This window comes from Phycodurus eques, chromosome 23 (genome assembly GCF_024500275.1).
Source record: "Phycodurus eques isolate BA_2022a chromosome 23, UOR_Pequ_1.1, whole genome shotgun sequence".
Taxonomy (NCBI): Eukaryota; Metazoa; Chordata; class Actinopteri; order Syngnathiformes; family Syngnathidae; genus Phycodurus; species Phycodurus eques.
The window spans coordinates 2,467,674-2,495,478 of NC_084547.1; the positions used below are offsets into that span (position 1 = coordinate 2,467,674).

The 27,805-nt window shown below is 45.7% G+C and overlaps 3 protein-coding genes across 6 annotated transcripts; 1 reads left to right on the forward strand and 2 right to left on the reverse strand.

The window, feature by feature from the left end:
* Window positions 1–87: 87 nt before the first annotated feature.
* gigyf1a (GRB10 interacting GYF protein 1a) lies at window positions 88–12,922 on the reverse strand. Its single transcript, XM_061669437.1, is given in 26 exon segments — window positions 88–592; window positions 943–1,087; window positions 1,231–1,275; window positions 1,363–1,526; window positions 1,626–1,780; window positions 1,866–2,080; window positions 2,829–3,035; window positions 3,119–3,256; window positions 3,326–3,399; window positions 3,489–3,589; window positions 3,684–3,784; window positions 3,930–4,231; window positions 4,333–4,495; window positions 5,047–5,204; window positions 5,413–5,598; window positions 5,698–5,818; window positions 5,944–6,173; window positions 6,285–6,399; window positions 6,401–6,485; window positions 7,718–7,826; window positions 8,069–8,186; window positions 8,297–8,392; window positions 8,512–8,641; window positions 9,863–9,926; window positions 9,999–10,734; window positions 12,669–12,922. Coding segments are annotated over 24 exon segments (3,261 nt in total). The 5' UTR covers window positions 9,898–9,926; window positions 9,999–10,734; window positions 12,669–12,922; the 3' UTR covers window positions 88–524.
* Window positions 12,923–14,119: 1,197 nt separating this feature from the next.
* Window positions 14,120–21,987, reverse strand: ufsp1 (UFM1-specific peptidase 1 (non-functional)). 3 transcript variants are annotated; one of them, XR_009767686.1, is made up of 3 exons: window positions 21,871–21,987; window positions 19,514–19,627; window positions 16,457–17,820 (listed from the first exon to the last, which is right to left on the reverse strand). XR_009767686.1 is itself a non-coding variant. In XM_061669008.1 (2 exons), exons 1-2 carry the CDS (start codon window positions 21,958–21,960, stop codon window positions 14,345–14,347), a joined length of 729 nt encoding a protein of 242 aa, XP_061524992.1. In that variant the 5' UTR covers window positions 21,961–21,987; the 3' UTR covers window positions 14,120–14,344. The 3 variants fall into 3 exon arrangements, 1 of the variants encoding a protein (XP_061524992.1); XR_009767685.1 differs by having other exon boundaries at window positions 19,460–19,627; XM_061669008.1 differs by lacking the exons at window positions 16,457–17,820; window positions 19,514–19,627 and adding an exon at window positions 14,120–14,983.
* Window positions 21,884–26,768, forward strand: epoa (erythropoietin a). Of its 2 annotated transcripts, none has more exons than XM_061669011.1 (5): window positions 21,884–21,971; window positions 25,222–25,352; window positions 25,432–25,518; window positions 25,601–25,765; window positions 26,509–26,768. In XM_061669011.1, exons 1-5 carry the CDS (start codon window positions 21,959–21,961, stop codon window positions 26,659–26,661), a joined length of 549 nt encoding a protein of 182 aa, XP_061524995.1. In that variant the 5' UTR covers window positions 21,884–21,958; the 3' UTR covers window positions 26,662–26,768. The 2 variants fall into 2 exon arrangements, with proteins under 2 accessions (XP_061524995.1, XP_061524994.1); XM_061669010.1 differs by lacking the exon at window positions 21,884–21,971 and adding an exon at window positions 22,137–22,366.
* The last annotated feature ends 1,037 nt before the right edge of the window (window positions 26,769–27,805 follow it).

The window sequence follows — 27,805 nt, forward strand, 5'->3', positions numbered from 1 at the left end:
TGTCTTTCGAGAAAAGGATTTGCTCTCAACTTAAAAAGGTCCCCCTGACTTTGAAACGCTCACCCCGACCCCACCCAAAGACCCCCGCCCGTGTTAACACTTCCAGTTGTGATGCACACATACCGCGTGCACACTTGATTCTGAGCACGCACGCAAACACCCGCACACACGCAAACATACAGACGAAAAGAAATATTCAAATCCCATCTCGATAAAGTGCATTAGTTCAGTATAAGGTGCTTAAAATGTTGAGTGCCAGAGGATACCCATGTTTCTTTGAAACGCACACCCCACCCCCCTGTTGCCCCTGCTCAAGTGGTGCAGCAGGGAGCCCCTTTTTTTGTCCCAACCGTGTGAGGAGCGGCAGCCACAACCCCGGCCACCTCGTACCCCCCCGTTCGGCCGCCCCCGCTTACAGTCCCCACCCCCCGGGTTCCCCTCGCAGTGCACATTCGTCATCAGGTTTGTCTGATTAAAAAGACAAAGAAGGCCTCAGGTAGCTATTGCTGCTGCGCTGCGTCACATCAGTAATCCTCCACCATCTCCATCTCATTCAGGCTCAGACACTCGGCCGTACTGTGGAATGAGTAGCCTGCAGGCAGGGGCAGAAGGCACAGGGAAGCAGGAATCAAGCGTCAAAAGGGAGAGAGGAGTGCAAATTCCACGAGGAGCGTGATAATATTATTATGTGATAATACATCGCAAACATATCAGAATGTTTTATAATCCACAAGCTAATGTAAAGAGGGGTCATTGGATCATTATTATTTCATTGGTGCTCCGGTCACCATTTGTTTGTATGCACTTTTTTTTTTTTTAATGATCTGACATAATTTATTGTATCATTTTTTGCTTACACACTTCCGAAGGCTCCCCGGGCCCCATTTTGAGAACGACTTCCCAGAAAGAGGGAAGGAGAAGTGGAGCTGTGAGATGACGTACCTAAGATGCTGGGATCAGAGTGCAGCATCATGGGCTGTTTCTTTTTCATTTTCCCTCCTTGGTTGTCATAGAGACCAGTCTTGCCCATGTGGCCGGCCTGGAACATGGACTGCAGGGCGCTTGCGTTCATGCCTCGCATCGAGTCCTGTGCAAAGAGCGCAGGTGCGCAACGTTTATAAGCGTACTGACGAAACGTACCTCGACCTTGGCGTTTAAACTGTTGACTCGGCGGAACTCGAAAAAAGTACTGTAATTGGTAAAGCGCTTTGTGTCAGCATCCAGGTTTACCTGCAGAGGGAAGTTCATGTTCAGGCCAGCCACTTCCTTTGATAGCTGAAATCAGAAGGAATAACCGCATTTCACGTGTGCGACCATGGCAGCAAAGCTCATTTGTTGCTCCTCACACTTGCCAAAGTTTACCTGCTGCTGCTGTCTCTGTTGGTTGGCTTTCTGTTTGGCACGTCGCTCCAGAAATTGTTTGGCGAACTCTTTGGCTTCCACTGTGTCCCCCAGGTAGGACCGGATGAACTCCAACACTGCATAGGGAGACTCCACCTCCTTCAGGTAGGCCACAATTGTAGCAACTGTGGCAATATGACCAAAACGTTACAATCTTCTTTTATCCAAAGAGTGTGTGTGTGCGTGCGGGGGGGGGGGGGGGGGGGGGGGGGGGGCAGTCTAACCATCCAGAGAAGAGGAGTTGCTGGCAGAGGTGTTGAGTGCGTGCAGCATCTGCTCACACCAGGTGGTGAAGCCATCCTGGGGCTTCATGCCCTGCAACAGCTTCAGCAGCTTATCCTCCTCATCCGTCCGCTTCCGACGCATCATGTACTGCTCACTGGGGGGCGCCACAGACACGGCTTAGAACCACGGCGAGACGAGTCGAACATCACAGCGACAAAAGCACCGCGAGCGCAACATACAACCTGAGTGAAGGGCTGCTGCGACTGTTCTTTAAGCCCAGGTTGTTGTTGCCGTTGCCGCGCAGGCCGGCCTGGTTCTTCACGGCCTCTTCCCACATGCCCATGCCGCCGCTTCCGCCTTTTCCCTCCATGCCCCCAGGCCCTCCCCAGATGCCCACGCTGTCCATCCACTGGCTTCCCATGGAGGAACTCCCCCCCATCGACATGCCAGAGTGCTGCAAATCGCGAGACGAAAAAGAACATTAAATCTTCACGTTTCCAAACGTAGAATAATCTTCGCCCATATAGGGCAACCCAATCGTCAGTAATGGTCGGGCTCAGAATGATCACAACTGCTCTTTGTACGGTTCTGACAACTCCCGGGTTTCATAAATGGAGCACAAATGAGTCGACTAATAATTATTGGACTAAACAATTCATCTGACCTGTTTTTGATTAATAGACAACTAGGATGTAAAAACCTTTTTAATTGCCACCCCTTCATTCAAAAACAGCACATTATTTCAAATTGACAGTACAGAAAATGCAAAAACTAATTATGATTGTTACTGGTTTGAGCCGCAAAAATGTGGATCATTGTTTTCCCAAAGTAAAAGCAGATGTTTGCAAATGTCTTATTTTAACACAATGAGAGGATGAAGCTCCAAGGATTTGGACACTTTTAAAACAAACAAGGTCTCTAATCTATTAATTCAAACTGTTGTCGATTAACTTGCTAATCGATTACGTAGGTGTTGATTAATCGATTGATATTTGCACCTCGTTGTCTCCTGCTCAAAAGTTTGCCCTTGTTTCTGTCCGTCTTGACTTCACATGTGGCGTCTGAACACCCCCCCTTTTTAGTCGACAGTTTGGAGCTTCATCCAATAAAAGTGTTCCGTTTTGTCATTTAGGTTCAGAAAGGACTATGGAACCACACTCGCATGCATAGAAATAAAAGGAATGATAGTTTCAGGTGCCTACCCTCTCCCTCTGCTGCTGGGCTCTCTGTTGTTGCTGCTGCTGCTTCAGGAGCCTTTCGGTCTCCTGCTGCATCTCCAGCAGAGACAGAGTTTGGGACTTCCCCGTTTTCGAGAGCCCAGAGGAAGAAGCCCCACTCCACCCGGAGCTGCCTGCCACCGGCCCCTGCTGCTGGGGGGACTGCTGCAGTAGCTTCATGATCAGCTCCTGCTGGTGACGACAAGGACGCCACAGCAAACGCGTTACGGCTATAAACCATGAACAAAGGGGGCTAATAGAACATTTCTTGTCACCTGCTTCCGTCTGAAGAGCTCCTCATCCTCCCTTCGCTTTTGTACCTCCTGTTGCCTCCTCTTCTCCTCCCTCCGCTTCCGTTGCTCCTCCTCCTCCCGCTTTGCCCTGAGTTCAGCATCTCGCCTCTCCTGCTGCAGCTGGATGGAAGACATTAAAAACTCTGCAGCAAAACAAACAAACAAACAAAAACACAAATCAGAACAAACCTTTTGAAGCTGTTCCAGAGTTGGACCCTGAGTAGAAGGATTCATTGTTATGTCCCAAAGACTGGCTTCACCACCTACGTGGACGTAACAAGAAGGGCATATTTAAGCACAGCATCATCGCCATTTATGTATTTTTATCCCCTGCTCGCAGATGAGACCGCACCTGACGGCTGTGAAGCTGAGGTATGCATGTCCCACATGGACCCTGTATCTGGCACTGACATCGACCTGTTCATCGAAGGCATCATACCCTGCTCACTGCACCTACAATTTACAAGGCAAAGGCTGAGTGACCAACGCAACCGACACGGAAGCAGCGGTCCTGCGCAACTGCACGGTGGGAGTGGGGCGTACACACCGGTTAATGAGCTGGAATAACTGCTGCTGTTGGAGCTGCTGATAAAGAGCTGCCGCTGCCAGCTCCTGCTGTTTTTTCAGACGCTCCTGGTCCAGGTTTCCCTGAGAGGGAGACATACGACATACGAAGTTCGTAGCGTGCCTTGACAAACAAGAAATCCAACATCTCTAACCACAAACACTGATGAAAACGTCTTTTCTGCATGCACAGACGTCCGTTAATCCTTAGAATGCGAAACTCTATTACCGTGGCCTGTCTATCCATCTTCCCTCCCTTCTGCATCCACCCCTTCCCATCGTCTATGTTGGCTGAGCTCTGACTCACAGTCCCGGCGGGCCCCCGGGTGGGCTGCGGGCGCTGCGTTGGTGGTGGCTGTCTCACCAGCAGGGGCGGCGGGGAGGGCCCCGGGGCGAAAGGCACGCGGCCCCACATCTTGATGACATCGCCCAGGGGTTGGAAGCCCTCGTCGCAGCCCCGCTTGACCAGGAGGGTCATGGTGAAGTAGCCAGCTTGGAACCACTCGCACATCTCCACGGTGGTAAATGGACCTGGTGTGGGGGGGGTTGCAGATACAGCGAGATTGTTTATTTATGATATTACCATTTCTGACCAAGTAAGTCCCTGCACTAGTCCACATCCAAAGGAATACCCTGAATCTCTCCCTGTGGGTCCTTGTAGAACCACTTCATGGCGGCCTCGTGCGACAGAGGCAGAGCGGCTGCGGTGTTCCTGCTCTCCTGCTGCAGAGCCTGCGTAAAACACTCTTCTTCTAAAGAGGTGTCCTGGAGTGACGCCACCATCTTCTCTGCCTCCTAAATAGGTACACACAAAATACCAATTTAGCTCCTCATGGAACTATGCCAGAAGAAAGTTGGAGAAATTGAAGAGCCATGTCTGCTACTCTTATGTTTTGTTTTTTTAATGATTGGAAACACATTATTAGGCAGTGTATGTAAATGTACTTCAATTCATCACAATAATATACAGTTAAATCTTGCTTCTTTTTTGTTTTTTCTTAGCCTCGCCAGCCAGGCGCAATGCTGAGTTGTGCTTTCTCGAGTGCAGCGTAAACAATGACGGAAATAATAGCTAACTATGAGAATGGTGTTCATGTGTCTGATCTCGCCACGCAGTTTGCGTCGGCCAAAAGGAGTGACTGTTTTAACGAAGCACGGAGCTAAAATTATAGAGTTAGAGAAATTATTACTAGTGTGGCTAAATAAAAAGCAGCTTGCTGTTGATTCCATTAGTGAGGCTATAATATTTGAAAAGGCTAATTATGGTGCGCTTGTTCTCAAGGTCCCCCCCCGCCCCCTTTCATAATTCAGTGTATTTTCGGTTATGTTCAGTTAAGATAACATACCTGTTGCAGATGTTTCATGCCCTCATCATCCTCAGTGTCTCCTACCCCGGACAGGGGGAGGAGGGGAGCAGCAGAAGATGGGGGTGGTGGAGGCAGCGCTGAGGAGGAGGCAGTGTTTGGGTTCACCTGGGTCTTGGATCCTACAACCAGAGCCACATCTGACACAAATAAAAGCAATGGGGCTCACTTTTCCTTCTTCAGTTTTAGTTCAATAGAGCAGCTGTTTCATTCAACAAGATATTCAATAGGTGCGGCTAAACGTATGGGACATCGATCCAAAATGTCAACATGAGCCACTCGCACTGGCCTGAGATTCGATGAGCAAGGCTGCATGCGAGAAAGTCAAGAGATACAGTGGCCGCGTACCTTCACTTGGAGGGCTACTATCCTTTAAAGGGTGGTTGTTGTTCAGTTGAGTGCTGTCCACTGTTGGCGCGCTGTTGCTTGGCTGGGGCTCCAGGGATGGAGGAGCACAACGGGCAGGCGGGGAGGAGGAAGGCGGCGCTGGCTTTGCCTCCACGTCGACTGCAGCTGACGTGGCTTCCTTACTCTCTGTGAAGGAAGGCAAGAAAAGTCATCAACGGCGGGTTAAATCCAAGCAATGAGGTGCAGCCAATCTGTGCAACAGATCACTGGAATGAAGCTTCGAACCCTTGTCTTTGTCTCCATCACCACTGTTCCGCTCCACATCAGGAAGACTCGCCTCTTCTTCCTCCTCTTCAATGCCCTTGAAGTCCAACTCCTCTTCCAGGATTGTCTCCTTGCCACCCTTCTGAGAGATGATGCCCACAGGAAATGAAAAATAGTTTGAAGAGTACGTTTATAGACAACGAGACAGGAACAGAAAATTGTACTGAATGAATTTGAAAGGCACACAGTCCATTGGCCGAGCCTCACCTTCAGAGGCATGAACGCGCCTGACGAGTCAAACGTTCCCATGCCGCCATCCTCCTCGTCCATACACCACTCAGGCAGGCCGTCCCTGTCGTCCTCCGGCCCCTCGCTGCCGGCACGCCGGCGGCCACTGCTCTGGTTCTCGGAGCCGCCGAAGTCAAAATCGAACTTGCGACGGCGACTCTCCCCTGGACAGCCGTGATCCCGCCAGCCTGCTGAGCGGGGACCGCCATCTGACAAAGCACCCGCCAGTGAGACGCAAGTCAAGCTTGAACCTCATGAAGCTCTCCATCAGAACTTGCTTGACTTAATGAACAAAAGCAGAGTGTTTTTCTCTCTCATACCGTCCCTGCGGGGTCCAGCGACTCTCCAATTGCTTCCCGGCTCGGCGTCTTCCCCCTCCTGCTCTTCCCGAAGGGTGCGCCAGTTATCGCTGTCAGCCCTTGTGTACTCTTTCCTCCCGGAGCTCCCCGGCGCCCGCAGACTCCTCAAAGCCGGGACGGCCCCCCTCCCGTCGCAACGGCTTCTCAAATCGACGCTCACCTCTTAAGTGGCATTCAAACATTGTAGAGGGGGAAAAAAGTAAAGCAATGGCTCGTTAATATGGTTGCAAAGGGGTGAACATTTCGTAAATACCGTCATTTCTCGAGTATAATGCGCACCCATGTATAATACACCAAACCCAAAATTTAACTCAAAATTCTGGAAAACCCTTCTACCTATGTGTCATGCATTTTTACAATACATGATTTTGCTTCTACCCATATGATCAAAACTAAGCATTCTGTATATTGTTAGTATTTTAAAAATAATTATTCTGAAGTTAAGCACTTTATTTCAACACGTAATACTTGTTTTATTTACTTGCTCTTATTTTGAAATTCAGAGCCCTGCTTTTATTTAGTAAATGAGAAAACAGACAATTGTGCTCATTTGTTTGATTACCCAGGCAGAATTTGTAAGTTGGTACAATTCTACAAATACAAGAAAACATGAAGGACCAGGGGAAACACATTTAATTGTATTGTTGTTCAGTCATTTATTAAAAAAAAAAAAAAAAAAACTTTCACAAATTCTGCCACGGTATGTAAACTTATGAGCACAACTGTACATATATGCAGTCACCCCCGTCATATTAGAATGAAAATGTAGGCTCCACCTTTTTTATAACCACTAGGTGGCGGTGGCATATTAGAGTGAAAGTGTACAGCTTTTTCATAACCACTACATGGCGGCATACATTTATAAAATGCGAAAGTTTTTCCCCCCCATTTCCCCCTATACCTTTGCATAATGCGCACTGTTGACTTGACAATTTTTGGGGGGAATGCGCATTATACACAAGAAATTACAGTACTCGTAATTGGAAACGAGGGGAGCCTATGGGAATTGAGGACAATTTCATGGAAAAGCATCACATTCAAGCATACACATTTTGTTTTGCCATAAGCACCCATCCATGCAAAACAGATAGCGCTCCTTGCCCACACGTGTGAGGGCATTACCTTACCTAAATGGCTGCACCCCCCGCCCCCACTTCACTCTAATGTCATATCCGAAGCATGCTCGTGGCTTAAAATTCGCACATGCAAGAAAAACAACCAGGCAACGATTCGAAACTGAAAAAAAATTGCAAGTTGGGACACTCATAAGTTAAGGTACCACAACTCAGCAAGAAATGTGGTTGTTTTAGAAAGAAATCTTGCAACCCTACTTCCATTAACCTCCTTGGAGACAAAGATGGGGGGAATAAAAGTGTGCTCGGTGACTTCCTTACCGGTCGTCCCAGCTCTGGCTACGATGTATCTCTCTGGAGCTTCGACCGAAACCAACCTCAGCATCTTCAATACTTCTTTGGTAGAATCCACCTTCGCCGCGGCCCCGGCCTATTCACACACAAACACACGCACATGCACACTGAGGCATGTGTGGCTGCACAAAAGGAGGTTAAGAGGAAGTGACCTCTACCATGAACACTTTACTATTTCCCCAAATAGCTACCGCGTAGCCATTGCAGTTTCAGTCAAACGCTTTGGATAGCATTTTTTTTTTTTTTAATTATTGTTGTGCAAGTCTATTAATAAAGAGTGTTTTGTACTATCTGAAGTCATTCTCTACTTTTCCGTACCCCTGCTGCCTCGTGCGGCGCCTCGTCCTCGGACCGCTCCGGCCGGGGAGGCTCCGCCCGCCCCCTTTCCCATGAGCCGGAGTACAGCCACGCTATTCACAGACATGGAGAAGTTCCTCTGCGAGGGGGAAAGTGGGAAGAGCGTGCATGGGGAGGAATGTGAGGAATGGCAGCCAATGGAAACGCTCACCCTTGGTGTGTCGCTGCAGTTTGTGTTAAGAGGCTGACCTGCTCCTCCTCAGTGAGAGGCACCAGTGCCAGCGGCTGCATGGGCTCATCTTGGAGAATAGCAGCAAATTCCTTATCCTGCATGTCCTCCGGGACCTACGATAAACAACAACGGCGCCTTCAGGGAACACGCCTGCCTCTAACCAATGAAAAGCAGGCTGCCCGCAACATCAATGGTGCATTACCGTGACACAGCTATGCGTGGCGCAACCAACCTTGTTGTCTTTGATATAAAGTGCTAACATCTCCTCTCGGCCGTAGCGGTAGTCGGCCAGCTTGTACTTTGGCATGGCGGGGGAGGGAGGGGGGGACGTCACACTCCCCCCACTGGACAGTGCACGGAGCCTGGATGGGATGAGCACACCTAAATGTTAGCATACACAGCTATAACTTCATTTTTCACTGATCTGTAACTCGAGAATTTTTCTACCGACTTCTGCTGTGCGCACAAGGGAGAGTACTATTATGTAACTGCAATCATTTTCATCTGAATACCCCACCCCCCACAAAAAAGAAATATATATATATATACATATATATATTATATATAATAGCATGCATCCAACTAGAAACATCACTGACTTCCCAGTCTGTAACAAATCAACTGTCGCGCCCACACTGAATGAAGTCGGCTTCCTATAAAGTAGCTTTCCAATTGGACAAAAAAAAAAAAAAAAAAAAAAAAAGAAAAGAAGAAGCTGTTCCAAGGAGGACCAGCTTCCAAAGCTGCGAGCTGAACAATGGCGCCATTCACTTGCCTCTCAGTGGAGCGTTATTGACTCACAGGCTCACATCTAAACCATATGTACCTCTCAGAGGAGGCGGGTGTTAGCGGGAGCGCTACGGAGCGAGAGAAAGAGAGAGCACCACGACGGCCACTAGGGAGAATGCGGCAAAACCCATTGGAGGGAAAAAAACAACAACAACAACAACAACAACATCTCAAGATTAATGATGTATCTGTCTGTCGTATATCAAAAATAAGTGTGAACATAAGGCGCGTTGAGTTCACTGCATTTTTTCTCTCAGACATTAGAAATTCATTCAATTTCACCCCCCCCCCACCCCTCGAAATGATGATGACCGTGCCATTGAAAGAAAAAAAGAAAAAAGATGGGAGGAACGAGGACCAGAGTGAGAGGCAAGCAGCTGCAGATGTGCTGAGAGAGAGAAATATTCTCCCCGTCTGGCCGTGAACCAGGAACGTTAGCGGCAGTCGCGGCCTGTTGGAAATGGAGTGTGACCAAACAGCGGGCAACACCTCCCATTAATCGCTACGCAAACATCCACTGGCCAGGAGGACGAGGGAGGAAATGGAAGTGACGATGCCTCAGTGATGACTTGAAATCAATCCTTAATTCAACTTGAATTTCTTTTGGGATGAACAAAGCATCCATTGTTCTTTACACCGCAAAAAACAACAACACAGAAGCCTCAATGCAACACTCAGAAGTGGCATGGAGGATAATGAGACTCCTTTCTGATTGACAAACGTTATTTTAAGATCAAATTTATGATTGCGGTTGCAGAGTGCAAAGGTGTTGTCAAAACTGCGCAGTTTCTCACCATTCTGGGCCGAAGTTGAGAGTCTCAGCAGTCATATTCCTCACGTCCGCACAGAAGTCAGTATCTGGGAAGCAAATGCATTCTTAGTGAGCAGACATTTTGGGTTGATGCATTTCTCTGGTATGGACAAGCTTACCCTGTCCAGAGATATCGGAGCAGGCTGGACTGGGCAGGACCAGGCTAGAGCTGGCTAGGTTAAGTTAGGCTTGGGTGACTAGAAGGCTGAGTGGTGCTTAAACTGTGGTCACAGGGCGCCCCCTCCTCAAAACAATCAAACAAAAACCCAAAAAAAAAACATCCACAAGAATAGCTGCCAGTTGTTGGTGCTTGAGGGGTACCAGGTTATCAGTCCGTGCTTGGTGAAGAAAAGGCTTTGACGACAGATTGGAGAATGGAAGCTCCTGCTACTCACAGCCGATTAAGGTTGTAAAACATTGAAAAGAAAAAAAGAAAAAAAAAATGGTACTTTGGAAATTATCAACGGAACAAAAAAATATATATAGTAATTGCGAGTACTCCCCCCACCCACCCTCTCTCCTGGACTCTCACTATATTTTTGTTGTTTAATTTTTACAGCAGTTAGATCTCACATTTAAGGTCATAACCTGAACCGGTTCGTCAAAAAAGGAAACACAGGAACATTTGAAAAGTCACAGCCGACAACAACAACAAAAAATTATAACAATAACAACAGGCTGCTGGAACAGCTGCCAAGAGCAGACGCGACCCGCACTCCTCTTCTCCGTTTGCTCTCTCCTTTCCTTCCCTTCCCTTTTTCTTGGCGCCTTTCTCGCTCGCTCCGACTAAAATGTGGACTGGCGCAGACCATGCAGGTAATGCCGTGACTTCCTGTCTTCCTTTCCTCTGCGCCACTGGGGGGGAAAAAAATAAAATAAAAACACACTGATAAACACACCCAAATCTGATCTGAATTGTTTTCGCTTTTGTATTGCAGTGATGTAAAATTTTAAAGACGGCAAAGCGGAAGGCAGCTTGTTAAACTGCATTGCGCTAAGGAAAATATACACGTTCATTATACACGTAAACTATATCCAGGAGAGAGCGAAAGTTGCAGCCTTCACACAGATGAAGAAACACGAGAATTCAATTTAAATTACGAGAGAAATCTGCAGTCCTCTTGATGGAGTGCAGCTACTTTCTGCTTTGAAATAATTTTCAAAATAAAACATTTAAATGCGATGGCAACAAAACAAACATTCAACATGCTCCACTTTATCCAAACTACAACAAGCACGGGGAATTCTAACATTGTTCGCATCACTTCGTTAACACAACCATCATATTGCTTAATTACACAATTGTATGATTTCAAGCCAATTGACCTTTTTCTTATGGTCATTTTAATACAACGTACTCGGTTTTTTTGTTTGTTTGTTTGTTTTTTTTTTACCTTTTTTGAAGAGTGAGAACAGCACTGTAAAGACTGATTATCGTGGTTGGACAGTGTGTTCGGAAGTACATATCGTCAAATCTCCAAAACAATTCGTTTTCAGAAAATTCAAATAAGAATGAGATATTAAACATTGTATTGTGGAACTTCTAAAGCTATTTTCAACACTTTAGATTGGTTAGTAATTTGAAAAAAATAAAAAATAAATACAAAAATGACAACAGACCCATGTTGATGAAAAAGTATGAAATTGACCAGGATTTTAAATTGAAAGATGTCTGTTAATAACAATACAAGTTCTGATGTTTAAACCTGTCCCCCCCCCCCCTTGTATATTGTTGTTTCATTACTTTTTAAATTATCTTGTAAAGAAATGCTAACCTGATTTCTGTCATCTTTCATTAAAGCAGACTGCTTATCTTTGTGTTTCATCAAAATAAAACATTTTAAACATTAGCTTTAACTTTGGAAAACAATGATCAACATTTTTTCCTTATTTTCTGACCAAACCAGTAACTGAATCATGATGAATTGTATGCATATATATCTATATCTATATATATATATCTATATATATATATAGATATATATATTTTAAAAATGAGGTGGAAATCATTTTTTGTTTTACATAACTAGAAAACAACAACAACATTATCAAAAAAACAATAATGACCAAATAAAAAATAATTTTACATCTCGCCAGTATTGTCCTTTGGACACGGCATTTGTTTTGAATCGCGTTTGATCTCGAAAGTACTTTTGACTTCAAAACACGGCGTTAAAAGCCAAAATACCTCCAGAGTGCACCTCACTGTTCATAAAAAAATAAAAATAAAATATATATTTTTTTTAAAAGGCTGAAAATGTTCAAATTAATGCGGGGAAATAAACAGCTAGCAATAGCATCCACCAAATACCTCGCGCGGACTCATGCAATCCACATTTGTTTGGTCTTGGGAAGCTATTTTTTATTGATTTTATTTTAGTTTTTGTTTGCTTTGTGTGGGCGGGTGTCAGAACCACATCGAAGGCAACGTTTTCATCACATTTGTGTGGCGTACGTAAAAGCTAGCAGCACCGAAGCTCGCGCATTTGCTCGGCGTCGACGGCCGAGGAGGCCTCGGGAGGTTCAAATGACACCAGCGAGCTGTGATGGCGGAAAGGGGGGCGGAGTGACTCCTCGGGGCCTGCTCGTCCACTACTCGCTCGGCAATGGCGCAAAGTCCAACGGCGAGGGCGAGCAAGGGGCGAAAACAACAAACCGCGTCGATTGATTACAAACAATAAATAAAATAAAAGGCACCCGCGACGCGAGCTCGGCGGCTAACACTTATTAGCCCGCTAGCTAGCGAAGAGGAACCACCACCCGGGCAGCGCCGCTACGGGCTCGCTTACCTTCGCTTGTTTCGAAGCCCAACCACCAGAACGGGCCGCGTCGCCTACAGCCGAGCTTCGGCACGCATTGCTCGCTCCGAACACTTGCGAACGCATCCAATCGACACAATCCCGGGAAGCCGTGCTCTGTGCTCAATGTCGTATTTTTTTTGTTCTTCCTCGCCTTCCTCCAACGGTCGCATCAGTGTCTGTGTGTGTTGTATGAGTGTGTGCTGCCTTGCTCGTCTTGTTGTTTGTGTTTCGGAAACATGGCCGTCCGTGTTATACCACGTGACTGCATACTGACAAGCAGCGGGCCAACCAGAGAAGGCCCCCCACCCCCAAAAATAAATAATAAATTTAAAAGAATAGTACTCACACACCGATCTGGACTGAAGTACAAGCACACATGCGTGTGTAAAAAAAATAAATACAATAAAATAAAAAAAAGTAGAGGGTACGTAAGTAGAAGTACTGATTCAACTCTCGAATCATTTCGTTGGTCAAAAACGTCAAATCACGCTCTTGCGAATCTGTTTATCGCAGAACTAGCAAAAGTATTCACGTTCGAGTCTGTACTGAGGTATGAGTACAGATACTTGTGTACAATTTTAAATAAAGGTAGCATGTAAGGTAAGCAGGTAAAAGTATTAGTAAGTAAGGTCGTAAAGTAAAATCGTAGGCAAAAGGTAATGATTCAGCTCTGAATCATTGTTGTCAGCATGCCAAAATTCTTTAACTAAAACCATAGTTGGCGAATGTCTTGCTATTCCAAATCTGTTGTTTCCACGCAAAGGTGGCAAAAGTACTTACAGTCTGCACTGAAGTACAACCACAGAAAAATAATAATAATTAAAAAAGATGCACTGATTAAACTCTTGAATCATTCATGTACACTGAAAAGAAAGTCATTTGAATTAATTCGAACATGTACATCGGTTGCACATGATTAAAATGTGTTAAAATGACATTTAATTATTATTTTTAAAGGAGGGTCGTTAAATGTGTTAAAATGTGTCGTTTTAACACATTTTAATCCTGTGCAACCGATGTACATGTTCAAATTGAGTAAATTCACAGGACTCTTTTTTTTTTTTCAATGTCAAACAATTCCTGAATTGAAGTTGTTTTTAATGACAAAATGCACCAAATTGGGTTAATTTCACCAAATAAAACAAGACCACAAGAACTTCTTTCTCTCAGATCAACTTCATCTTGGTAAAAAAAATAAAAAATTACAAATAAAGCTAACTCAATGATGCTGAACATGACCAAATAGTTCTGTAGTATCAATTTATGGTCAACAGAGGGGGCTGTTGAACAACCATGGAAAAAAAACAGGATTATTGCAAAAATGGGATTTAAATTTAGGTTTTTGCGTGTTTTTTTTAATACGGGTTGATTATTTTGGCTGTGTAGAAGTGCTCACTAACACAGATTTACAAATTTAGTGAACAATATTTGGGGGGGGGGGGGGAAATATGCATTTTTTGCATGTAGAAAAAGTTTGAGATCAAAACAAAATGTGTTCATATGTTCATTAAGTTTACATAGCATTTCTTTTCCGCGAACGTCAACTATTTTATGAACCTTGAGTTTGGAATAATGAATATAATTGAGCAACGAAACCCTTGACAAAAAGCAATGTTAGCTTCAAAGATTAGGAGGCCATGACATAGTCCCACTTTGCTCATTTTCTAGTTGGAAGTGACTTTTTTTATTTTTGTGACGTTTGTTTGGTCAGTCTGAGGCAAGCACAGATTATAAAAGGAAGACTGATTGAAAGATGACAATCTCTTCCACGCCGCCCAGCCTCTTGTTTGTGCCTCTCCCTTCTCCAGCTGACCTCCGTAGTAGTGGGGGTCCACGATCAACAGGTAGCTCCCAGTGGCCGCGGTGCAGACCCCCAGGATCCCCTTCGACGAGTTGTCCCCGTCCCCGCCCATCATGGCAGGACACCGGCGTTTCTCAAAGTGCTGATGGAGCTCTTCCACGGCGACCGTCTCCAGCTCGCCTCCTCCGCTTCTGACGTGCACCAACCTACAGGGAACATCGTAAAAATAAGAGAGAACCAGAGAGGCTTCAAATGTCCCAATCCACTCCTTGGAACCCAGAAACCAGCTGGGCTTGTCCATCATGGACACCAAGGCTTGTTGGATCTCTGGGATTCTTGGTGGAGGTCTGTTTCGGACTTGAGGATGATCCACATTGTGGCCCAGCCAGGAAGCCATAGTCTGGATGGTGCGGTATCCGCACCCCCATCCTCTGTCATCTTGCCCATCGCAGCCATAGTGGTAGTACTCGTACTCCCCTTCGGCGAGGGTCGTCCTCATGGGCTCTGCCACAGGGGGGGGCAGACCCTTGTGGACGTTCGTCAAAAGAGGCCTCACCGTCGCCGTGAAATTCACATTTCCAGCGGCGTTTCCACCCCAATCAATCCCCGTGTCGCCTCCCGACGTGAAATCGCTTTGGTTCATGTTTAAAACGCGCAAATCGCTCACGTTTGCATTGACTTCCTGTTTTTGTGCAACCGCTTTAATCGTCCGTGTGGCTGCAGAGAAAGTTCCGGCGGAAAACTTATTTCACTTTTATTGGGGGGGAAACAAAGGTTTGGTTTCTTCATTAATGATAACAGCAAAACTAAACAAATCTTTGTGAAGGATTTGATCATTTCATATCAACAAAACCAGTGTTAGTCATTCACAAGATTAATTTCTTTTAGAATGAAATCATATTTCACATTTAACTTTTAATCAACCACTGTTTCCCAATCTTTATTGAGCCAAGACACCCAGTTCACATTTAAAAAAAAAATAATAATAAATGTCAGGGCAAACCACCAAAAAAGCATGACCCAAAAAGTATAATTACTGAAATTGTTATGATCTCATCTACATTTATACCCACAAATTGTGATATCCACCACATCTGTTTTTGAATCAGCGGCATCTCCCTTGGAAGAAATGTACCTCACGTCACATTTTTACTTTACACATTCGAACCACAGAGGTAGAGAAGAAGGTTAAAAAAAAAACATCATCATTTGAAACCGTTGCACCCATTTCCCGAATCCCTCTGCCTTGCTCAAAGGAGGTGGAAGAATTTGTTCACTCGTGGTGTTTCAGGACTCTATAGCTGTAATCCTTTTTTAAGGTCATACAGGATTGAAAGAGACTTTAGTTGATACATTTTTTGTTTTATTAAAGTTCTTGTATCTTGGGTCAGTCAGTGAAGGCATCATTCGCTTTTAAAAAAGCACACCTGAGCAGGTGATTGCGGTTCTCCAGGCAGTTCTCGAGAGTTCCAGCAGGGGGAAGAAGTGCACCTCGAGGCAAGTGGGGAGGCCCCGCTACACCTTAGATCATCACCAGGCATGGATTTGTGCATGAAAAACTCACTCATGAACCTCCTGCTTCATTCCGTCCCAAAAAATGATAGCATTAAACGTATACTTTTCTATTACAAAAGAAGAAGTGTGTCAAAAAATAGCGTTACATACAAGATAACCATGGGTTTTATGCACTGCATTGCATCTGCTTGTATCAAGTCGAGAGCGATATAACTTCTCCGACCAAGTGGGAGTTCCTCATGGTACGACGTTAAGACCACATTAATTTTGAAAGTCTCCCTGCAGACACACACACACACACACACACACATACACACACATACACACACACACACAAAGACACACACACGCTAGCAAATGATGTGATGTTAAGGTAGTAATAGGACAGCCGATCATTCAAACTCTTTCAACTCGCCGCTCTCAGAAAGAATGAAATCCTTACAATCAATCTGAGGTGCTACTTAGCCATTAGACTTTATTGCATGTTGTGTAAACTTGACTGACAGAATAATCTCAGCAGACATGCAAAGAAGCAATGCAATTTACAAAAAGCGACCTACTACCTACTCTTCCAAGTATATTTAATATTGTAGGAGCATTAATGACTTTGAATGGACATTTGTTGAACTCCAGTTGATGCATTCATAGTTGATATACAACATATAAAGCAGAAATGCATGTAGTAATAATTAAAAGTCCGTTTTTATTGTTATTTTGGGGCATATTGCTGCTTTGGATTGGTCATTCGAAGGATGCGAGTCAATCATTGCCATGTTTGCCGCGGGTTGGAGATAAATGCTTGGGCCCGGGTTATCAAATAGTGTTTTGTTTGTTATTTGGTGCCCGGGTCCATCGACGTTCAATAGAGCTCTCATTATGTGTACACAGGAATTGAATCTCGGCCATAGTTTGCCAATAGTCAGCCGGGAGATGGGAAGAATTCTGGTCACAGTTTGTGTGTTGTATGAGAACTTGAGAAAAGAAAACGTGTGACATTTGACAAACTTCTAGGAAGCACAGCTAATCCAATTTGTGCATTGCATATGGATGCCAAGGATGATTCGGAACACTCAACATACAGGATCAACTTCAGCTGGTGGATCGAAAAATATCGAACAAATTGCAGTAACATTATATTGTTTTAAGAAGAGCGTATTTTATCGAATAAATACAAGCAAAGGACTACATATCTATGTATCAGCGCCAGCCAGTGGCGGAAATTGGCATGTGCGAAGTAGATCATGTCGTATTCGGACTGTCGTGGAACGGTGACAATTTTTCGTACACTGGGATCCTTGCGCATACTTCTCTTCACTGAGCCGCGCTTGTGCAAGAGAGTTGTAAGAAGGGATGTCGTCGCCAAGGTAAATAAATGTAAGCATTTCTATGTTTCAGAGACGGAAAGCTTCTTGCAAGTGAGGATCAGAGGGCTTCAGATGAAAGAGGTGATTTACAGAGGGCTTCTGAAGAGAACAACACCTGTAATCAACACCCAACGAACAAGGGAGAAACTTCAATCCGCTAAGGAAAACCTAGACAAAGCATATGTTGACACTAACTAAGACTTCCTTCAGAGACAAATTGCTGCCGTCAAAAAGGAGAACAAAGGAAAGAACATCTCATCAACATGGAAAACCATCAACATTACAGGCAGGAATGAAAGCAAAACAAAAGAAAGGTTCATGGTCGATTGCAACAAGAGAGACTTGACAACTGGTATCAAACCTTTCAAAATCTCCCCCTGTAGTTACTGACGAGGATGAAGAAGCAGAACAAGTGTTCTCTGCGCTTCAGATTCCAACCGATAGCTTTGATGAAGAGGAACTGCAACAGACAAAGGATTAACGTAAAAATGGAAAGAGTTGTGGAGCGGATTTTTTAAATTGTAGGAGAAGTAATATAACATCATTGATATTCTCTTTTACTTCTGCAATGCATAGTCCCCATAAAGTCTGGCGAACTACACAATCCTGAAAATTACAGAGGGATCATCTTGACATCCATCATCAGCAAGACCTTCACCAAAATGCTACTCAATCGCATCAGGGACTGCATTGATCTACTTCTGAGGTTCAACCAAAATGGTTTTCGACAGGGAGAAGGAACAGTTGCTCAGATTTTGGCACTTCGTCGCCTAATTGAAGTGGTCCAAGCCTGGAATTTGCCTGCAGTCCTGACTTTTGTGGATTTTCCGAAGGCCTTTGACAGTATCCGCAGAGTTAAAATGTGCAAGATCCTGTCAGCTTTTGGCTTTTGGCTATCATCAACATGTATGAGACCACAAGGGCTAAGATTATCTCACCCGATGGAGAAACAGAAGTCTTTGATTGTTCAAACAGCTGTATTACAAGGTAACACATGTGCTCCTTTTCGATTCTTTATCTTGGACTACTGTCGCTGAAATTCTGTACCTGAGGACAGCGCTCAAGAACTCAGCTTCATCATCAAACCGAGGAAGTCAAAAAGGATTGAAAAACAGATCATTACAGTGTTTGGCTTGGCTGATGACTTCGCTTTGCTGTCTGATACAGTGGAACACAAAGGAACTTCTCTTGGCTTTGGAAATAAGCAGGAAAGGTTGGGTTACAGATGAACTCAAACAAAACTCAGCACACGAGCTTCAATTAGACATCTGTTTTACCGATATGCACCACCAATGGCAACAAACTCCAACAGGTACAAGACTTCAAATATTTGAGTTCTTGGATTGCAACAAGTCAAGACATACATGTCAGCAAGGGGCGAGCCTGGAAAGCTATCAACAAGCTACAAAGATCTGAAAAGATGAACTCCCCAGACAAACGAAGAGCCACATCTTTCAAACATTGGTCGAGCCAGTACTTGACGTCGGGATGGGTGTTACACCAGATCACTGAGAGCTGCCCTGAATATTAGCTGGAAAGATAAGGCACCAAACAAGGAACTGCACAGAGATATTCCCAAAATCACTTCAAAAGTGAGAGAACGCAGATTTAGGGCTGCTGGCCACTTTTATCGCCACCAAGATGAAGCAGCAAACAGATTTCTATACTCTGGGCACCCAAGAATGGATCATCAGGTACCAGGCACAAAACCTATGTGCAGGTTCTCCTTGAGGATACTGGTCTTCAAAATACCACAGAACTGACATCTCTAATTGAGCATCGCAGAGCCTGCAAATCGAGCTCGGCTTTTCTCTATACTCAGGATGATGATCGACCGTGGTCGAAATGATTGATATGTTTCATTGTTTCTATTCACTTTCACTTTTATTGTATATGGGGACAGACTTGCCGAAAATAAAGTTCTTGTTAGCACGCAATTGTTGTCCACGCATTATTGGACATAATATTTTGGCGACAAAGCTGGCGCTTCACTTTGCGCCGATGCCCTCACTCCTCAGCGCCTGTCCCGTGGTCACTCTGGTATGAATGTTTTAAGACTAGCTGTTATCAGAATAGCTAAAGCTAGAGAGGCTAACCACCATTTTCATCCACGACCATCTTGTTTTCGTACTCTGGGACTCGCGCGGACGTACGTAGACTGTTTCTTCTCGTTGGCCAGACATTTCCTTGCTTCACCGACCGAGTGTTATAGTCTGGCGGCGACAGCAGCAGACGGGGTCGTTGAAAGTTCTCTGTAAATTGGCCGACTGGAAGACAAAAATCGAAAAACGTGATTAGTTGACTTCAAGCTCTAGTCGATAAGCCTGCTCACCATTGGTTGTTCACTACTTGTCAAGATTGTGCATTGTGGGATACATTGAGGGCACTATAGATGGGATAAGATATTCACGACACATTCGGAAGCACTTCAAAATGGCCAACTCATGAGAGAGCGCTACATAGTGGATAGGGAGAGATTCTGAATACAGCCATAGTCTGAGGGAAATCTCTGCGGCCTGGTTCCTGTCCTGCAATGCCCTCCGCCCAGTCACGTCATTGCCGCGGGATCACAGTAAGGTCACCATATTTTTGTCACCGTGGACGCACGCAAGCCGAAACAAGGAATTCCGGCCCCCAGTCGGTGGCTCCTACCTCGGCTCCGCTGTCCCTCGCATTAAAGCCACTACCCCCCCCCCCCCGCCCCCCATTCTTTTATGTCAGCTTCCCGTCTTGTGTGGTGCCAGACCGTAGACGTAGCTGGCCACAAGCCCACAAACGTGGACGAGAAATGGAGACGCACGCCAACGACGACATTGGACCGGATGTGGCCTTTGTGGCTCATAACGCCATCAGGTTTCACCTTGACAAACTGAAATTCCGTCAATGCCGGCCAAACTGTCATGATGACAACATTCCCCCGCCACCCACTCTTACTCACAAACACTGAAAACCCCCACAGTCACCTCCCACCCCAATCCCTCTGATCATGAAGCATGGCCTCCGGCACGTACCTTGTCTCCGTTTCCCCACGCTCTCATGCTGGCTCAGACATAAGCAAACAGCACTGCAACGATCGGTCAACATTGTCTCCTTAACTTTAACGCAGCAGCGGTTGAGCTTTAAAGCTGCCGTTCGTGATGTGGAAGGACATACGTGCATTTCCAAGTACAGGAATTTGAAGCAGTGCTCTGCGCATATTTGTGGGGGATTGGGAAACTTGGAAAAGCGCCGAAAGAGCTAATTGTTTAAATCGGAGAGCGTCAGACCCGTTCAGTTAAAGAAGGTCACCGAAATATTTGAAACGGCTCCGAGTATGCCGCGGTGCGGCTCCGCACCGACGCAACGAACATCGAGTGTCCGATATTGTCAATCAAAAGTGAGCGTTTGCCATCTTTGGCGAGGTCAACTCCCGCCTTGTGCAAGTGTACCCAATCGCCACGGATGGGACGCCCGCGTCATGCTGTCGAGAACTCGCGTCGATGCAGAATGATGTTCCACATACATAGCCATTAGCTCCCCTCGCATGACTCCGACTTCCAGGAAGGGTCAATGCCTTTTAATAGCCGCGCTTCCACAGGGCCTCGGCGAGGATGTTTCACATTGGCATGCCGACCTGACGCGTGCATTTGACTCTCCCGCAAGCGACCCGCGCTGTTCTTTACCGTTCCCGTGACTCGAATAAAGCAAGCAGCCAATAAACCCGGCCTACGCCACCCTGTCTCCCGTGTTCGACTGAGGGCCGTTTGTGTCATCGTATCACAAGGAAGCTATATCATGTCTCGCTTATTTTAGAAACACGGCCCCGCTCGCACTAGCGAGGCCGCCATGGACGGGATTCTCGGAACCCAAATTGGTTTTGACCTGTCAGATCGGCTTGGGAAGGAAGCGATAGAGACCGGCTCCCATGTGGAACTGAGCCATCTTGACCCATCTTTTCCGTGATCCAACCATTCCCCTTAGGTGCCCTCTGCCCACTGGAATAATCCAGAATAGCAAAAATGTAATTGAGTTCCTTGTCACGACCCGACAAACCGGTCAAACCCAGTTCAGGGCTAAATAAAACAAAACAAAAAAACACACACATACAACACACTAGTACCCTTGTGGACATGGATAGGGTACAGTAAAATGCATTTGGGTACATTAAGAACCAACTTCTGTAGCCCTCTTTGTCACATGGATGTTGAATGGTCCAATTTAAAAGGCAGCCGGGTGCCATCGAGGTTCCAGACATCATGAGTTATTTTCATATTTTCCACTCCAAGCCCCCTCCCCATTCATTTGAAAAATAAAAAGCACCCAAACAATGGGTGGGAAGTCTCTGCACCTTTATTGCGAGCCACTATTTACCTTTAGGAACGCATTCTTCATTGGGATAACAATGAGAGAAAACAGTTTTGGGGGCAGTGGACAATGCGACCTTATCCCCCTGGGTATCAATTATTTAAAAAAAAAAAAAAAAAAAAAAAAAAAAAAAAAAAAAAAAGGAGCACTTTTTAGAAACACCTACCGGATAAGTGTCGCGGATCCTCAAAAGAGCCTCGTTTCCAATTAACCGGCCGAGGCGGGCGGATGGTGCGAGCAATGCGGACACCGACATGGACTTTCCCGGTGAGTTAGGACAGATTTGGGCTTTTTCACCACCACCACCCCCCCCACCACCCCCACACACACACACACACCCGCCCCGCACCCACCCGCCCTAAACCTCCTCCTCCTCCATTGAGCGCGTAATAAGAAGACGCGCGTCCTCGCCCACGCTGCGCCTTTGGGAGGGCGCTGGTGGTGAGGCGAATAAAAGGCTTTCGCCAAAGCCAAGCGTTGATGACCATGCAGTCTGCTGGGGGAGGGAGGGGGTCTCGATCTTTCGACGACACAGACAGACGGAGCTTTCTTGTTCTTCGGAGGCCGACTTTTCTGGGCGCTGGCTTCATTGATGCGCGTTTGCTGGAATGTTGTTGAAAGATGAGGCAGCCGTGTGCGAATGTTGCAGAACACCGGTAGAGGTAAGGGCCTTGTCACGTTGTCCGATCAGGTGCGACATTTGCCGTGACCAAAAAAAAAAAAAGCATGATCCCGCGCGTGTGCGTAAATATGGAGCGTGGGCATTGTTGTTGCAGGGCTTGGACAGTCATTCCTGCTTTAAAACAGGATCACCGGTTACGCACCCCCCCCCCCCCCCCCCCCCCAAAAAAAAAAAAAAAACGGGCAGGAGTCCAATCGCACAAGTCTAATTGAACTTGTTTTGGATTACTTGCATGCGCCTTTTCTCGCTCTAAAACGTTCCAGTCATTTTGTACCATTGTGTGCAACAGCAGAAAGGGCTGAGAGTGCACTGTGACGTCACACAATGCAGCAGATTCCACAGGCGGTTCAAATACTGAATGCTGACCGATTGGATTGATTTGTTCAGCATTCCTCGTGTCTCAGTGAACATTGTACAGCGCCATACAATCCGCTCAGCGCGCACTGCACCCTGGCCCATCCTGAATGGGGGATCCCTCCGTCTGCAGTCCCGTTTTCAAGGGTTCTTCTTTTCCCTCAAATTGGGTTTTGAGTTTTTTCTTGCCCAATTGGGGGGGTTTAGATCATTGGAAGTCGTCAATCTTTGTCAACTTCGGGCCTATGGAGCCCATTGAGACTCTTTTGAGATGTTCGTTTGGCTGCGAATACTGAAAACGGACATAAATGTGTTCGGAGTGCCACAAGGTTCATGCGGCTACCCCCTGCACCTTTGTCCTACGGCTTAAAACCTTCACAGGTATTTTTGCCAATAGTTCACGACCAAAGAGTGGATGATTGCAAAGGAGATTTCAATGCATGTAGATTTTCACAGACTGGGGTCAGTTGCACCTAATGTGTACACTGACTGTGCAGATTATAGATAGACAAGTTGTCACGTACTCAGGGGGTGCAGAGGTCACGCTCTGGATTCGAGCCCGGCCGAGGAGGAAGTGACGCCATCCCTGCCGGCCATCCTCGGTGGAGCTCCCACAAGTGGGTGAACCTGCCCCGTCAGGACATCCCGTGCTCGTCCGCCGCCTCTGCGCTGACAAATTCCTTTGCCGTGCGAGGTGATCATGCAGGCCCACGCATTCTCACAAAGGCAACGGTGAAGGTGCAGAGGTCAAAGTTAATCCTGACGGTGGAGTCACACACTTGTGGTGTTTACAAAGAAGGCTAATGATTTGCACACACCGCTGGCAACACAGTCTACGTTCAAGAAAGCGTTTACCCTCGAAATCATAGGTGTCAAACTCAGGGCCCGGGGGGCCAGATCCGGCCCGCCACATCACTTCATGTGGCCCGCGAAAGCAAATCATGAGCGCCAGATGCCATGGTTCTTGCTCAAATCTGGACCAAAATGTTTAATTCTCATAAGTAATCAAGAAGAAACAATAATGTTGAGATATTTTTTACAGTAACTTGAACAAGAGTTGAGAAAAACTCTTATCCTTGTCTTCTCATTTCAAAATGTATCCTTCAATTTGTTGTGTATATGTAATAATGTGATTAGGCGATTAAACATTGATATGGTTTCACTTTCATGAAGGGCCTCTGAGGGAAATTGTAACTACAATTTGGCCCGTGGCAAAAATGTGTTTGACACCCCCTGCTCATTAAGAGTGGGACTGGACGCCTTCCTTCTGACTCAGTGATCTTACCACTTGCACGCTTCTAACTTTATGGGAAAGCTTCGGGGAAGCTCCTGCGGAACTTAATCTCGCCTTCAATCTGGTGATTCTCCGTATGCTCCCGCCGTGCGTCACACTGGGGCTGCATTGAAAGAGTGCATTCAGCTCGAGGTGCACAAGGGCCGGGCGAGCCGCCCACATGACAGCACTCTCATTTGCCAGGCACGCCCGATGAACTGGTGGGCTCCAACGTTCGCAATGCTTTGAGCGTCGATGCAAACAGCGAGCGTCGCAAGATCCCAGCTGCGTTGAGCAGCGCGTGACTAACAAGCGAAGTCAGTAGTGCTCAGACCTCTGCCAAGGGTTAAATCATTCTTATTCGGATCAGCAATTAGCTTGACAGCTGTGTGTATAAAAAAAAAAAAAAAAAAAAAAATGCCCTCACAAATTTATCTCCACTGAAATTTATTTTTTTTGGTTTTGTTTTGTTCCCCCCCCCCCCCAGTGCTGTCTTGAAATACGCGTTTCATTGGTTCTGTGACTATGCTCGTCCCTCACATCACTTGTATCACAAACCATTTCACCACTGAAAAGTATGGAAATGCCTTTCATCCATTCCAGCCTCAAATTTGCAAATTATTATTATTATTATTATTTTTTTTAAGAGTAAAATAGCACTCGATAATATTTTACTTCTTTCTGGTGAGCCTGGCTTGGCCACCTGGGTGCCATATAAGACAGATTGTTATACTGCTCAATTAGATGTACAAACGCCTCTCGGCTCATCGGTACATCACTAATATTGTTTTTTCTTCAGAGAGGACAACGAATGTATGACTGATGACTGGCATATTGTCTTTCTACATGTTTTGCTGAACCGTGTGATTTCAATTCATTACCAATGGGTTATAGCACCGCAACGTCAATGTTATTTAGCATTAGCATTCAGCTAGCAGACTGAAAGGCTAAGTTATATGGTATTGAAGGTGTAATTCTTTTTGTTTAATGTTCAGTTTGATAGTAAACTGCAGCTGGGAGTGGCAATAAACAGCTTGAAGCCTCTTTTTTTTTTTTTTTTTTTTTAATGGAGAAGAAGAATTTTTCACAATTTGCCAAATTGCTGCTGACTGTGCAGTGAGTTGAGCCTGCTGCCACCATAGAGCGCTGCTGGATGAAACAAATGTCCAATCACGCTGGAAGCATCTCAACTGAGCGTTTGGTTCCAGGAATACTTGCCTTGCTGTTGATGGTGTTGGAGTGGACCTGCCCAAGCCTACCATCCCCGCTGAGGCCCATCTGCGACCTGAGGGTGCTGAACCATTTCATCAAGGAAGCGCAAGACGCCGAAGTCGCCATGGTGAGGCCGCGGCGATGCGATACGGGCGGGGAGCGTTAACGATTGCAGCGTTGCATCAAGCCTGCGCTTGTCTCCTCAGAAGTCATGCCGGGATGGATGCACCCTGTCCCAGTCTGTCAGCATTCCCCAAACCGGAGTAGATTTTGATGTCTGGGAGAGGAAAAATGTAAGAGATACACTGACATGCTTGGTGTTATTTCTTGCCGACGGCTTACATTTACTTAATTTGTAACTTGTGTTTTGACCAGGCCATGGAGAAAGCCCAGGAAGTGCAGTGCGGCTTGTGGCTTCTGCAGCAGGCGCTCAGCTTGCTGCGCAACTCGGTCACCAACACGGCCTTGCACGGCCCCATCGACAACTTGCTGAGGAACGTGCTCAGCATCAACGCCGTGCTGCGCAGCCTCAACATTCCGGTGAGTCGGGATGGCAAAACGGGAGAAAGGACAGACTCGTTCCGCCTCGTGCGGCACCCACCGGAATTGCGGAATTCCCACAAACACAATCCAACATCTTGAGTAAAGTCTTCCCAGAAGAGCAGAAGCTGTTTTAGCTGCACAAGGAGGGACCCACTTCATATTTTAGTTGCGCCACTATCGTTGACGCCTATTATAATTGCATTGAATAAATACACGTATATCGATTTTATATTATACCCCATAAATTCTTGAATAAGCGCAGATAGAGAGCCAATAAACGTTTTCGGGGTTTGTTCCACCCAAAAATTTGAAAAATAATTTGAAAAAAATTTGGAATCATAGAAATCAACTTAAGTGAATCTGCAGGTGCTGAAATGCGAATGTACCGTATTTATACTGAGTGGGACACATTTTAAATGATTGAAGTACTTTTTTCATTTTCGTATATTTAAGTGCAGTGTTAATTTTCAAACTGTGCCTCGCGTTACAGTGGTTTACAATCATATCAAATGCAGTGGTACTTTGAATTACGGCCTTAATTCAGTCGGTGGCCGTGCTGGTAACTCAAAACATTCGTGTTGGATGAACGCTTGGGCCTACTACACTACGATAGTTTAATGCTGGTCGTAATTGCGGTACTTGGAAAGCTCTGTATTTTTTATTTTTTTTTAGGTGGTACTTGGTGTAAAAAGATTGGGTTGGGTTGTATGTCAATTCACGTTTTTGCCTCCATCATTCAGGAATACGCGCCCCCCGCGAGCACAGCGGGCCTGGAGAGCACATGGCGAGCGTCCACCGCGGCCAACTTGCTCCAAGCGCACGTCAACTTCCTGCGAGGCAAAGTGCGCCTCCTCCTCGCGGACGCGCAGGCCTGTCAGCAAGAGGTCAGCTGATCGGGCCGCCACCAACTCCAGGCTTTAGCCGCTTTGTGCTGGCAAGGCGAGAGAAAGGCCTCCCCTACGATGACCGACTTGCTAGCTGCTGGAAGTGGTGCGGAATAAAGGGGGGGGTGGGGGGGGGGAAACAAAACAAAAACAAAAAAAACAAAGCACAAAACCACAACCATTTTTTTTTTTTTTTTTTTTTTTAAACTAAGTAAGGGCAAAGAACAGTCACAGCTGGAGAGAATCGCACCTTGAAATGTCACGTGGACATGCCGACCAAAATAAGACTTTTTGGAAGAAGCACTTTGTTTGTGTCAATGCAGTGGCGCGTGTGCCAGTCGGGACTGCACGTGGGTGTGTTTGTCTCTTCCCAGGCAGTTTAACCTTTTCAAAGTGACATACGGAACGGGACCCTGAGTAATATTGATTACCAACCAAAACATGACTGACGCCTTCACACATTGCTGAGCCGTGATGTTCTGTCTAGTGTTTTATATTTGTACTCTGTGACCAGGTTGCATTATTTTTTTGTGTGTAAACATTGCGTAATAATTATTTATACAGATTTTCTACTTTTTAGCTGCGTATTTTTCCAGTGTTCATCTTTTGTGTGGCCAACAGATGTTTGTGAAAGCCACTGTTGGCTTTGTGTTGTCATGTTTCCAAAGAGAGGATGCGGTGAGTCAGCCAGAGGTCAATCACACATGAGAACTGTGAAGCTGTTTTGTCATTATCTGTCAAAAAAAACAATCAACGAGAGCCTGCGCAGTGATAGCATGCTAGAAGAAACAAAAACATCCTGCAAATTAACAGTTTTCAACGAGCGTAAAAGCAATCTTGCCTCGGAATCTGCGTCATTTGGACAAAATAGACGTTCAACTTTTCCAGACCAGTCTTTCCTTTCTTGTTGTTTTCATTTTTTTTTCTTTGTACTTGTTGCGTAAGTGCAAGATGCTTTTGAGGATGCTTGCACATGTTCTCCTTTCCTGTTCTCACATTACGAGTCCAATCACTGTATCCGTTGCTATTTAAATACAAAACATTATTCTTGGATAAAGAAATGATCGAAAACAAGCGGTCTGTCCTTGTTTTGTCCTGCCTTAATCGCCGCAAAGATTGCAAATCAACGGTTGCGATCTGCAAACAAATCCGC

Coding starts and splice junctions, on each gene's coding strand:
- ufsp1 (XM_061669008.1), bottom strand. CDS start 21,960: ATGTCGGTGTCCGCATTGCTCGCACCATCCGCCCGCCTCGGCCGGTTA. Junction 14,984..21,870: donor GGATCCGCGACACTTATCCG/GTAGGTGTTTCT, acceptor CCTGTGGCAGAG/CCCATGAGGACGACCCTCGC.
- epoa (XM_061669010.1), top strand. CDS start 22,345: ATGTTGCAGAACACCGGTAGAG. Junction 25,353..25,431: donor AAGACGCCGAAGTCGCCATG/GTGAGGCCGCGG, acceptor TTGTCTCCTCAG/AAGTCATGCCGGGATGGATG. Junction 25,519..25,600: donor ATGTCTGGGAGAGGAAAAAT/GTAAGAGATACA, acceptor TGTTTTGACCAG/GCCATGGAGAAAGCCCAGGA.